Raw genomic sequence first — 12,961 nt, forward strand, 5'->3', positions numbered from 1 at the left:
CAACATTAGATTAAAGACTTTTTAAGGCCTAAAATTTAGCTTTTGAGATTTAGGATTTTGTAAGACCCTGTGAATACCCTGTAATGGATATACATCCACACTTGTAAAAAGAAGTATCTTAAACACAATTAATTTGAAAATCTGGTCTCCCCAAAATTATCCATTTCCTCAAGGTTACCCTGCTCTAATTAGTCAGATGGCTCAATATGTTGTTAATACTTTACTTTAACAGCAGGTGTTACAAACAAAACAGAATCAGAACCTAATACATTATTACTTAGTTTCTGGTATTGTGGATGAGGGCAAAAATGCCACATTATTATGATTAAAGTGAAATGTAAAAATTAATTAACCTCCAGTTTAACTTTTTATAATTAGATCTGCGCAGGATGGACTAGACTTCCTTTTTAACCATTTATTTCTTGCAATACTGAGAATAGCGTGGCGTGATGGGGCAGTGGGTAGCGATGTCACCTCACAGCAAGAAGGTCGTTGGTTCGAGCCTCGGCTGGGGCAGTTGGCATTTGTGTGTGGAGTTTGCATGTTCTCATCGTGTTCGTGTGGGTTTCCTTCAGGTGCTCCTGTATCCCCTACAGTCCAAAGACATGTGAATTGGGTAAATTGAGCATGGTGTATGTGTGTGAATGAGTGCGTATCGGTGTTTCCCAGTGATGGGTTGCAGCTAAAAGGGCATCCGCTGCATAAAACATATGCTGGATAAGTTGATGGTTCATTCCGGTGTGGCGATTAAGAATAAAAACAAACTGCACAGGTTTCTGAGCTTAGGAAAGCAATAGCAAATTAGAATTCCTTAGATTACTCACAGATGAATGTGCTATATTTTGTTTGAGAGCTCATTTTACAGCTTTATTGATTATAATGGGAGTTTCTGTCTATTTTCTGATACAAGTGCATAACTTTTACTAGAATGCATGTTTTGTCTCGACAATGAATGCATTTTCTTGATCTGATTTTGACAATTACGCAAACTAATTACAGCTTCTAAGTGCTTTGTTTATGGGCAGCCATTAAAGCATCATTATGACTAGCATCATTCAAATTTGTTATGCAAGATCTACACTGGTTACAGAATTGTAGCTAGAATTAGGCTACTTGAATTATAACTACTTGTTTTGGCAGTTCAGAATCTATTCTTTCTTTAAGTAAACTCAAAAACATGATTACTGCTTTTTGTGTTTCAGCTATATGAGCTCAAACACAATTCTTGTCATTTCTTTGGCTAATATATTTATTTCATGTTCAGCCTAAATTTGTAAACAATTAGGTTCGCTTAAGCATTTTGTGTTGGGACAACATGAAGGAATTGTGATAGTCCAACTACCTTTTTAGGGGATGTGTAGTTCCTTTGCGTGGGATTGAATTAAGAGGGAAATGTTGATAATAAAAAGTAATCTTAGGTGTTTAAAGTTAATAGAAAGACTTGTTGGAGTTTAATCTTCACTTCAATTTGAAGATTGTGATATTATCTCCTTGCAGAACCACCCATGCTTTGGCAGCTTAATTAGCAAAAATGCAGTTTGTTGCTGAGCTCAGTGAGCAATAACTGTCCTTAAGTTAGTTCTGAGATCAGTCTCGATCAAATGTATATGTAGCTCATGAAATATGCTTAAAATAAGGCTCTTTTAGTTCATTAGGATAATTTAAAATAAAAGAGAATTCCAACTGTATGACACATAATAGACATAAAGTACATGATATCATCAGACCTTTAGGTTTAAGTTAAATACAGATGTATTTAAACTTTAATTTGATAAAATCATGTTGGACCAACACAATTGCCTTTAATTGTGTAAATAGTTTTTTTAGTAGGGGCTAAACAAATTTATTGGATGGAAATCCTACCCTTGATTAAATTGAGTTCATCCAATGAGAATTTTTGAGTGTATACAGTAACTTTATTTGCTATCCACAGTAACTTTATTTGCTATCCACTTCAAACTTTAAAACACTGTGGACCATTTACAATTACAAGCAAATATACCCTAATCCCAGTACAAAAGGGGCACTTTAACTATTCTCTTGGTGCTTTTCTATCAAAATCGCACAGTGATTACAACAAAGCATGCTTAGAACGCCATATCTATGTTTAATCTGGCAATAAAAAACTGACCTGTGATCAATGGTGTAAGTAATGGCCAATAAAATATGATGCGGCAGTGTAATTGACTTAAGTTGCTGACTGTTCAGCCTAAAGCTTTTGTCCCTGGATGTTACATAGAGCATCACACAACTAAAACAACATCAAAAACACAACATGTATAAACACAATTCATGCCACACTGAACAAAAACTCATAAAGCAACCAAAACACATTATATAGCACATGAATCGTTAACATTTCAGACAACTTATATAACATAACATTTAAAACCACAGTATTTCACAACACAAAACTACTGCCCGCCTTTCCTGTAATTAAAACACTCCTCAGATTATTTGCATTTATGAACCGCCTCCGAAAGGGTTCGATGGCTTTCGCGTGACCACTAAGAAGCGTGTTGGGCTTCGGAGCCCGATAGAACAAATCAGAGGTCAGCACAAGAGGAATTCAGAGAGCAGAACTCCAGATGAGATGCATGAATTTGTTCTATCAGGCCGAGGAGCTCAGGCCTCAGTGTATGAAAAGGATCAGACTCCATAGAATCGCACTGCACCAGATGACACGGTGGAGTGAGGCATGATGGGAGTTGTAGTACGTATGGAAAGGGGCAGCGACAGATACAACAGCTACGGAGAGAAGGCGAAAGACACAGAGAGAGAAAGGCAGAGAGAAAGTCATTACTCTTACCTTATCCTGGGGCTAGAGAGAATGAGAGAAGCCAAGAAAGAGAAAAGAGAGTAAAATGTACTGGACGTGGCAGAAGCAGTGAGAGTTAAGCATGGCACTGAGGCTCTGCCACAGCATGTGTTGTGCTCCTAAACAGGACCGGCAGCTTGTTTGGTAAAAAAAAAAAACGAGCAACATCAGCAGCCCTATTTAAGAGCAAACAATGCCAGGCTGATGTTAACAAAATAAGAGGCAGAAAATATGAAGCTCTGCAGGGTAGAATATTATCTATGAGCTATGAACAACATCTCATCTACAACAGCAGCGATCCAAATAGCAACAAACCATTTGAAATGAACGAAATACTGTTTTTAGAGATGAAACAGTGTCTTACCTCGGCTAAGCAGCTGGAATACTGAGTATTTAGCAAATGACACAATTACGCCAATAATCTATAAAGCTAATTTGACTCGAATTTGACTATTTAATGTGCAAGCAAACCACAGTATCAGTATTCAAATACAGCAAACCATGAAGCTAATTCTTCCCTCGGAGCAACAATAGACTTCTGAACACAAAATTGAAAATATTAGCATCCTAACTAAAGGTTTCCATCAGATCACACCTTCACCGGCGTACACAAATAGAGTCACGCACTTTCCAGGCTTTGTCACTCAGTGTTCCCTTCCCGGTGATGATGTCATTGTTTTCAGTCATTAAGTCCCTGTCCTCGAACACTATAAACACTGGAGCACAAAAGCCAGCCAATCAGAACCCACTGTTCCATGCAACAACAGCAAATCAGGTTCCATTCTGCCACATAATGCTCAATGACAGAAGTGGTACCTTTCCATTCTCGTGTCAAACATCTCCCTCATCTACTACCCTCATCATTCACCTGCAATGATGAAAAGAGTGCTGAGATGACTGCTTGAATGAGGACATGGGATGCACTACAGTAAAGCTACAGCCCACACCACACACACATATATATATATATATATATATATATATATATATATATATATATATATATATATATATATATATATATATATATATAAATATAAATATGACAGTAAATAATATTTGACTAGATATTTTTCAAGACACTTCTATACAGCTTAAAGTGACATTTAAAGGCTGGTTAGGGTAATTAGGCAAATTTTTTTTATAACGATGGTTTGTTCTGTAGACTATCGGGGAAAAAATTAGCTTGAAGGGGTTAATAATTTTGACCTTAAATGGCTTTTTAAAAATTAAAAACTGCTTTTATTCTAACATACCTTGGAAATTTCCTTGCTCTGTTAAACATCATTTGGGAAATATTTTTTTTAAATAATCGATGGGGGGCTAATAATTCTGATAACTGACTTCAACTGTATATAGATGTGACTTTCACCCTAAGGTTTTCTGGTGAATCTTGTCAGTTTTTTTATATATATAATTAAGCGTAAAGCATTGTTGTCATGCAAACACTATGACATTTTTGATAGTAGCTGTTTCCATCCACCTATTTTTATGCACAGTTTGGATATTCACTAGGGCTGTGCAATTAATTGAAATTCAGTTTCGATTTCGGCTTTTACCGATTATGAAAAACGCTAATCGAGATAAAACGATTATTGCATCATATACTGCCCCCTTTCCAGTTGTACACATCTGTTGCTCTGTAAAGCTCAGATTCACGTGAAAATGACTAAAAGCATGTACTGTAATGTAAATTTTGCAGCACAGGACGCGCATCATTCATTGATGTACATTCAAATCATTCATGTTTTTAGAAAGCGTGAAAGAGATCGCATGCTGTTGTGTCAGAGACGAGCAGAGCACACACATGTAAAGTGATCTTAATGTGAGCGCTTTAATGGTCAAATACATGCAAATTTGTGCCAAAACAAAGTGTTTAGTAATTATTCATATTAACCATCATTTATGTAATAAACAAACGAGTTGACAATCAAAAGACATTAGAGGGAGAAACCATAAATCAGAATCATCCTGCTCTTAAAGTGACAGCGTGCAATATTCCTGCTGCTGACTGTTTTATCATTATTAATCAAACAACAAAAGGAGAAAATTACTCACTGCTCTTGACTGAAGGACTTTTGTAGCTATAATTAAGGTTTTTTTCATACAGTGAAAAACAATGCTTAAAAGCCCAATTTGTTTAATATTTTTATTCTATTGTATTTATTTCCCTTTCTTTATTTACAGGAAGGAAAATAACTGTATATATATACAATTGAAGTCAGAATTATTAGCGGTCCTTTATATTTTTCCCCAAATGTCTGTTTAACAGAAAGAAATTTAACCAATTTCTAAATAAAATGGTTTTAATTACTCATTTCTAATAACTGATTGATTTTATCTTTGCTATGATGACAGTACATAATATTTTACTAGATATTTTCAAGACACTAGAATCCAGCTTAAAGTGACATTTAAAGGCTTAACTAGGGTAATTAGGCAAGTCATTGTATAACAGAAGTTTCTTCTGCAGACAATCAAAAAATATATTGCTTAAGGGGGCTAATGATATTAATCTTTAAATAGGTTTCAAAATAGTTAAACCTGCTTTTATTCTAGGCAAAATAAAACAAATAAGACCTTCTCTAGAAGAAAAAAAAATTATAGGAAATACTGCAAAAAATTCCTTGCTCTGTTTAACATTATTTGGGAAATATTTAAAAAAGAAAAAAAATTCACAGGAGGGCAAATAATTTTGACTTCAACTGTATGTGGTTTTGAATAATAATGATTACAATTATGACCAAAATAATCTAAAATAGATTAAAATAAAAAATAAGTGATTATGATTTATCCCATAATCAAGCAGCCCTAATATGCGTATAAAAAATCAGTTGATGAAAATGCTAGGATGTGCATAAATTTCAAAAATGTGCGTAACTAAGTAGGATAAACTTTTTTTTCGATAAGAAAAGATGCGCATAAACTACGATGGAAACACTTTAAGCAAACAAATTCCAGTTTGGCCAAAAAAAGTCATGTGATTTTGTTATAAGAGATGATGTGATGGTAAAAATGTGTGATAATGGACAAACCAGCAGGCTGAGCCCACTGTGAAACATCTAAAAATGTTTTGGTCATTCTAAAACACTAGTAAAAGATGCCTTCAAACGCCACCACGTGTTCATTGCGTGTCGGCATACTGCCTTCTGAGGTACTCATTTATTAAATAAAGAAAAAATTCACACAGCTTCTCCTACCGCAGTAAAATCCATTTTTACATTTGATATTTGGTGCCAGTTAATCAAGTGTCAGTTTTGTTCTCTTCGACTACTTGGAAAAAAAATCTGCTTATATTTGCAAGTTTTATATGTGATATTACAGTTATGCTCATAAATTTAATTAGCATCTTTGGTTGGAAACATAGCTTCTGACATCATTTATGTGGGAAATTACACCTGGTCAGAATATGGTGATCTAGTCATAAATAGACTATGTGCAAATACTAAGACTTTATTAGAAGTATCCGGCAGTTTAGCTCAGTAGTGAACATTTGAAGTGGATCAAAAAAGTTGTTTGAAATTGTCCTAAGACAAGAACTGAACAGCTTTCGGACAATTTTGTTTAAAGGATTTTGATCTGTTTCAAATGTTGACTACTGTATATACATAATTTAACAATAAAATGAATTGTAAATAGACACATGCAAATGCATAAGAAATCTTATTTAATAAAATGAAATGGGACAAAGTGCACATATCCACTGTGTACTTTCTTAAAGTTATAAAAGTCCTTGTAGTCACAATTCTCGTTACAAGTATTTTATAAAGTTCTCTTTAATCAACTGTTTGATTAAATAGCACTTCCCAATCATCAGTTACTGTTACTAATTTTACAACAGTTGCCCAGCAGTAGAACATTCACTGGCTTTAGCTAAAGCTAAATAGCAGCATGCTGTAACCTCTTTTAAAATATTGAATGCTCTAAAATATTAATATCTGCACTAAAGGTACAACAGGTGTTTGTCTATCCCTATTTGCACATCAAAGTTAAACCCTGTCGTATAATAACATTTGTGCCATGTACACTTTAACTTGAATGACACATGGTGAGTTCAGGGACCAGATTCATGAGAACTAAAATCTCAGTGTTGTTTATTGCTTTCAAACAACCGGATATAAAGACTGACAGCCTGACCGAGATATGGCTTTCCGCTTATTCCTGATCCATTCAGTTCCATCTTTCTGCTTTTTTGGAATAAAATGAATAATGCAGAATGAAAGCAAATGCACAACGTCCTGCCAATAAAAACATAAGTCAACAGCTTGGACTTTTTGTTTCATAAAGTGTGAACGCACCTAAAATTAGCTAGATTTTCAAACCTTGTAACACTGTAATGCATTTAGAGAAGATCACCATGACCTAAAACTATCCAAATGATCCTCCAAAAATACCTGCAAACAGCCATATGCATGCACCTGCGGTAACAACTTGCAACTGCATATTTATTTTGCCACTCATGGAGGATCAACAAAAAACAAGCGAGCATCAATACATAAAGTGATATTAATAAGCTCTATTACCTGGCAGAGCGGGCTCCAATACTGAAACCCATGTACCCCTCCTGCGGCAGGGAATCATCCCCCAACTCCCTGAGGTCCTGTGGCCGAAGGTACTTCTCAGTCTCTCCGGTCATCGCATCTTCACCTGCAGGGATTAGATGGGCTGAAGGTGAGCTCAGTTGAAGGTGAACGAACGCAGTGACCTATCAGCAGGTGCGGCATTCGGTTCTGCTTTATTCTTCTAATTAAATTAAGTGACTTGCTGTATACGTCCTGCCAAAACAGGGCCACAATAGCAATCTGAGGCTAAATGTCTTGCTTGAATGAATGGTGGTGATCATTTGAGGATCACCTTTTGTGGGGTGAAACTACCAGCCCATACTGTCTTCTGTCACGCAAACATCCAGCTCGCAGCTTCTAGATTATTAATAGATGTCATATAACACCTAGGTGTTTTTCTGTGCTACCGTGAATAACAGAAGCTCAGGTGGTGATATTTCACTGACACATAGAAGAAACGGTTAATGCTGCATCAGGACACCACTGCGTCTCATGTTATGAAGCAAGTTTCCATCACACAGGTTTCCATCACATAAAGTGTATTAAAACTGATTTTTTTTTTGTTAAAAAAGTAAATAAACATCTAAATCAAGCTTATTTCAGATGCTGGTTTCTCAGTACGCTCTGTTTGCAAGTTTTACAGAGGTTTGGGGCACTTTCATGCAGGTCAAGCTGGGACTAGGAGTAGTAAGTAAGAGCAACATCATCTCTGACTGTCATCTGCACTTCAGAGAAAATATACAATATGCTAATTAGAAAACAAACTTAATATTTTAGCTATGTTTTTAAGTAAGTTTTAATAAATTGGTATAATGTGTCTACTTCAGTGCACAAAAGAAACATTTAAACACATGATTAGCCGGTCCATTGACTACTTGTAAGTGGGTTTTTAGACTCCTTTAACCAGCAGAATAGATAAAGTGTTGTGGTTTGTTAAATGTTATTCACAATGGCTACTTTATAAAAAAACAAACAAAACGTCACCGCTTTAAAAAACAATGACTGCGTCTCAAAACCTGTTTAACTGGAAAACATATTTAACGCCATCTACGCTTGGGTTTTCAGTCGTTAATTTCATAAGACATGAACGCGCGAATGATGCACGGAATGACGTCTAGGTAGGCAATTCTCAAGGTTTTGAAACACAGCCAACATCTTCTCCGTATCTCCCTCGTAAAGGCGACTCTCCGCTCGTCCTCTCTCCGTGCTGCAGCCCCTCCCCTCCCGGCCGCTATTGAACTCCTCCGTTTCCCTAACCGGCTCGCTAATACCTTTCTCCTCTGGTACCGAATTAACGACTTAATGACAAAGAACACTCATGACAGAGACTAATGGGTGACCCTGGCTAAAAATAAAACATCCTGTATTTGACGTCACTCTGAGTTTAAAAGTCTATATGTAAATAAATAATACATCGGAGCAGAGTCCAGCCGGTGAAAGCTGCATGCAGCAGAACCCCCAAAACACCGCAGTATCCTGACACACCAACACTCACATAAAAACGCTGCCATATCCTGCTCCGGTACAATTAAATCCGGTATTAGCGTACTCCTCCGTTCAGTTCTCAAAGAATTCTCTATCCTCTGAGAAATTAATGACTGATGAGCAGGACTATTCCTGTTGGTCATGAGAAAATCGGTTGTCCCGAGCCCACCGGAACTCTCGTGACGCTGGATTTGCGAGATATACATCCGTTCATTCGTCCGGTAAAAGTTAAATCACAAGGCAGTCTGGGTCAAGCGAAGGAGGATCTACTAAAGCTGCGTTCAGTCTCACATGTCAGAGGAGCTCTGCTCTTTTTCCAGACTCCAGCGCGCGCGCATGAAACTCACAACACACGCACGCGCGAGCTGAAACTGTGTGCGTGCGTGCGTGTGTGTGTGTGTTGCTGAAGATTTTGCAGGTCTAGCAACAAATCCTAGGTGGTAATAAGACACCAAGTACCGTCAACATAGTTCTCTCAAGAGAATTAAGGGAGACATTGCAAGCAATTCTGTGATTGTGTGTGTGTGTGTGTGTGTGTGTGTGTGTGTGTGTGTGTGTGTGTGTGTGTGTGTGTGTGTGTGTGTGTGTGTGTGTGTGTGTGAGAGAGAGAGAGAGAGAGAGAGAAAAAGTCAAATATTTAAGTCTATTCACAAACATATGGGAACTTGTAGGAAATTGATTTATTTTTTACTTTTAAAGTAGTTCTCGCTTAGTGAAATTCTAGGTGTTGATGAAATTTAACTTCACCAATCACTTCAGATTAAAATACATCTTTGTTTATTGCTAGCAATTAAAACATTTTTAAGTCAACAAAGAAAAAAAATTAATTGAAAAACGAAATATAAAGAAAACGAAGCGCTGCACTAATACATCCTCATTAACCTGTGTTTGCACACTCTACACAGAACATGGCATTTCTTAGAAAATTCTATCAGCAAATGTCAAAGTACAAGCGAGCCACAGCTGAATGTTCATGATACTCCTTACAAAGTGCTAAAGAACATTACATAACCTAACAGTAAGGAAGTTCACCTTTCTCAAGTATACTGTATCAACAGCACAGCCATGCAGACAACATCTCCTATGAACTGTGTGCAGTTATCTGTGCATTTTGCCTATGATAAAGTGGTTTTAAAAATAATGATAACAGCTGGAAGAGACATGAAAAGTTCCCTGGCATCAAAATTATATAACAGTATAAATGCCCTGGTAAACTATTTGAAACAAGTTTAAAGTAATGCACGAAATCACTAACTGGACACATAAAAAACTAAAAATGATCTAAAACCTCTGAGTCTCAGTAAATGTGAGTCTAAATAGTAATATTTTAATGCAATTCATGCTAATAACATATAAAAGCACACAGACTTATTACAGGTGCTTAATGTGTACTGTACTCAGCTAAGTAAGAACTGTTATGTAAGATAACTACATGGGTTAAGGTTAGGTTCAGGGATAGGTTTAGGGACTGTATAACTAGTTTATACTATAATAGTACAGTATTTCTTTCCACATAACCCTTTTACTGACTGTAAAAGGAAGTTTTACCAAAGAAACAAGAAACTACCCTAAATACCCTAAATTAAATAGAAAACGAACAACAGTAACTGAAGCAGAAATCACAGAAAATCAAGTGAAAGAAGCCATTACTAAACTAAAATTTAACAAATCTGCGAGCAGATGGATTTACTGGGGAGTTGTATAGTATAGGACATTTCAAAAAGAGATAATTCCTGTCTTGGGCCCTAAAAACTGCAACTGTTCCACCATCTTGGAAGGATGCAATTATATCTATTATTGCAAAAGAGGGCAAAGATAAGTAACAATGAGGATCATACAGACCTCTATCTGCACTAAATGTTAATTACAGATTATATACATCAATAATGGCCAGAGGATTGGAAGATTTCATGCCCAACCTGAATAACCAATGACCAATTAGAATTCATCTGTCAGCGTCAAACTCATGATAATGTTAGACGTACATTATGAACTATATCAGGAGAAATATGATGACAGCAATGATTTTAAGTTTAGATGCTGAAAAAGCCTTCGATTCTGTCATCTAGACATATCTTTATAAAGTTTTGCAATAATTCAGCTTTCATGAATCTATAATCAGAAGTATACAAGCACTTTATGATACACCAATTGCAAAAATAAATATCAATGGCCACCTATCAAACTCACATTGAAAAGAAGCGCCAGGCAGGGATGTCCATGGTCTCCCCAATTATTCATTCATTCATTTTCTTTTCAGCTTAGTCCCTTTTTTAATCTGCAGTCGCCACAATGGAATGAACTGCCAACTTATCCGGCATATGTTTTATGCAGCAAATGCCCTTTCAGCTGCAACCCATCACTGGGAAACATCCCACTCTCATTCACACACATACACTACAGACAATTTAGCTTACCCAATTCACCTATACCACATGTTTCTGGACATGTGGGGGAAGCAGGAGCACCCGGAGGAAACCCAAGCAAACACGGGAGAACATGCAAACTCCACACAGAAATGCCAACTGACCCAGCCAGGGCTCGAACCAGCAACCTTCTTGCAGTCAGGTGATTGTGCTACCCACTGTGTGGACAGTCTCCTCAATTATTTGCACTATATTTGGAACCCTTAGTACAAAGCATTAGAAAAGATAAAACGATTCAAGTTATTGTTATTAAAGGAGTGGAACACAAGATAGCCTGCTACGCTGATGATATATTGATTTACTTAGGAAACCCGTCCATTTCGTTACCCCACCTCATGAGACAACTCCAAGACTCTGGTCCTATCTCTGGATATAAATTAAACAAAGAAAAATAATAATAAAGGCAATTCAAAATATCAATGAAAGCACTCATACTGCATAATTCAGGGATGCCCAAATTATTTCGTATGAAGGGCCAAAAACCAAATATCATTGAAAGCCTTGGGCCAAACTATTTTACAATAAGGTTGCCATGGGTAATTTCCTAATTTATATATATTTTTTTATATATAATATTAAAAAAATAATAGAAAACATTACTTTAAATCATATTAACTAATGCAGTTTAAAATTTTTAATTATAACTTATTCCGATAAAAACATAATCACATTTATAACACAGTTGAGTTCAAGCAGAATGCCTTGATTTACTCCCTAAAGTCTCTGCATTATCCTCTATAAATCACATAAAACAAAATCTGATTAATTTACACCATTTAAATTGAGATGCCTAATGTCAGATAGCTTTTTTTGTAGCTTAACAATAAAATAAACAAATAAAAGGTTACATTAAATTTTAAATTACAATCTCTAAACTGTTATTATATGGAATGTTGGGCCCAAGAGGGCCCAAGTTTGGGCATCTCTGATATACAGTGCATCTTATTCCAAAATTGATTAAATTCATTTATTTCCTCAACATTCTACACACAATACCCCATAATGACGATGTGAATAAAGATTTTTTGAAATTGTTGCAAATTTTATAAAAAATAAAAAACCTGAAAAGTATTCCCAGCCTTTGCTCATTACTTTGTTGATGTGGATCTTTTTAAATATGGTAATTTTTGCCCATTCCTCTTCGCAGTACCTCTCAAGCTCTATCAGGGTGGATGGGAAGTGACAGTGTACAGCCATTTTCAGATCTCTCCAGAGATGCTCAATAGAATTTAGGTCTGAGCTCTGGTTGTGCCACTTAAGGAAATTCACCGAGATGTTGTGAAGCTACTCCATTGTAATGTTGGCAGTGTGCCGTAGGCCATTGTCCCAGTCTGAGGTCAAGAGCACTCTGAAGCAGGTTTTTATTCAGGATGTCTCTGTGCATTGCTTTATTCATCTTTCCCTCGATCCTGACTAGTCTTCTAGTTCCTGCAGCTGAAAATCATTACCACAGCATGATGCTGCCACCACCATGCTTCACTGTAGGGATGGTATTAGCTTGGTGATGAGCGGTGCCTGGTTTTCTTCAAACTTAACACCTGGCATTCACTCCAAAGAGTTCAATTTTAATCTCATCAGACCAGAGAATTTTGTTTCTTATGGTCTGAGAGTCCTTCAGAAGCCTTATGACAAACTCCAGGCGGGGAGTGGCTTCCATCTAGCAACTCTAT

The 12,961-nt window shown here is 36.4% G+C and overlaps 2 protein-coding genes across 56 annotated transcripts in view; one reads left to right on the forward strand and one right to left on the reverse strand.

Moving 5' to 3' along the window:
• LOC141378555 (uncharacterized) overlaps positions 1-12,961 on the forward strand; it is an 876,076-nt gene that overhangs the window by 161,707 nt on the left and 701,408 nt on the right. The gene's annotated exons all lie outside the window — the stretch shown is intronic.
• ank3a (ankyrin 3a) overlaps positions 1-12,961 on the reverse strand; it is a 190,343-nt gene that overhangs the window by 49,726 nt on the left and 127,656 nt on the right. For 42 of the 55 annotated variants that reach the window (NM_001443167.1, NM_001443169.1, NM_001443168.1 and 39 more), the window contains one exon: positions 7,342-7,465. In NM_001443167.1, the coding sequence (NP_001430096.1) occupies positions 7,342-7,465 (124 nt within the window). Of the gene's footprint in view, positions 1-2,809; positions 2,822-3,182; positions 3,442-7,341; positions 7,466-8,875; positions 9,213-12,961 lie in introns of those variants that run through there. The other 13 variants (XM_087288495.1, XM_087288493.1, NM_001443172.1 and 10 more) reach the window with 3 other exon arrangements.

This window comes from Danio rerio, chromosome 17 (assembly GCF_052040795.2).
Source record: "Danio rerio strain M-AB ecotype USA chromosome 17, GRCz13ab, whole genome shotgun sequence".
In the NCBI taxonomy this organism is placed as follows: domain Eukaryota; kingdom Metazoa; phylum Chordata; class Actinopteri; order Cypriniformes; family Danionidae; genus Danio; species Danio rerio.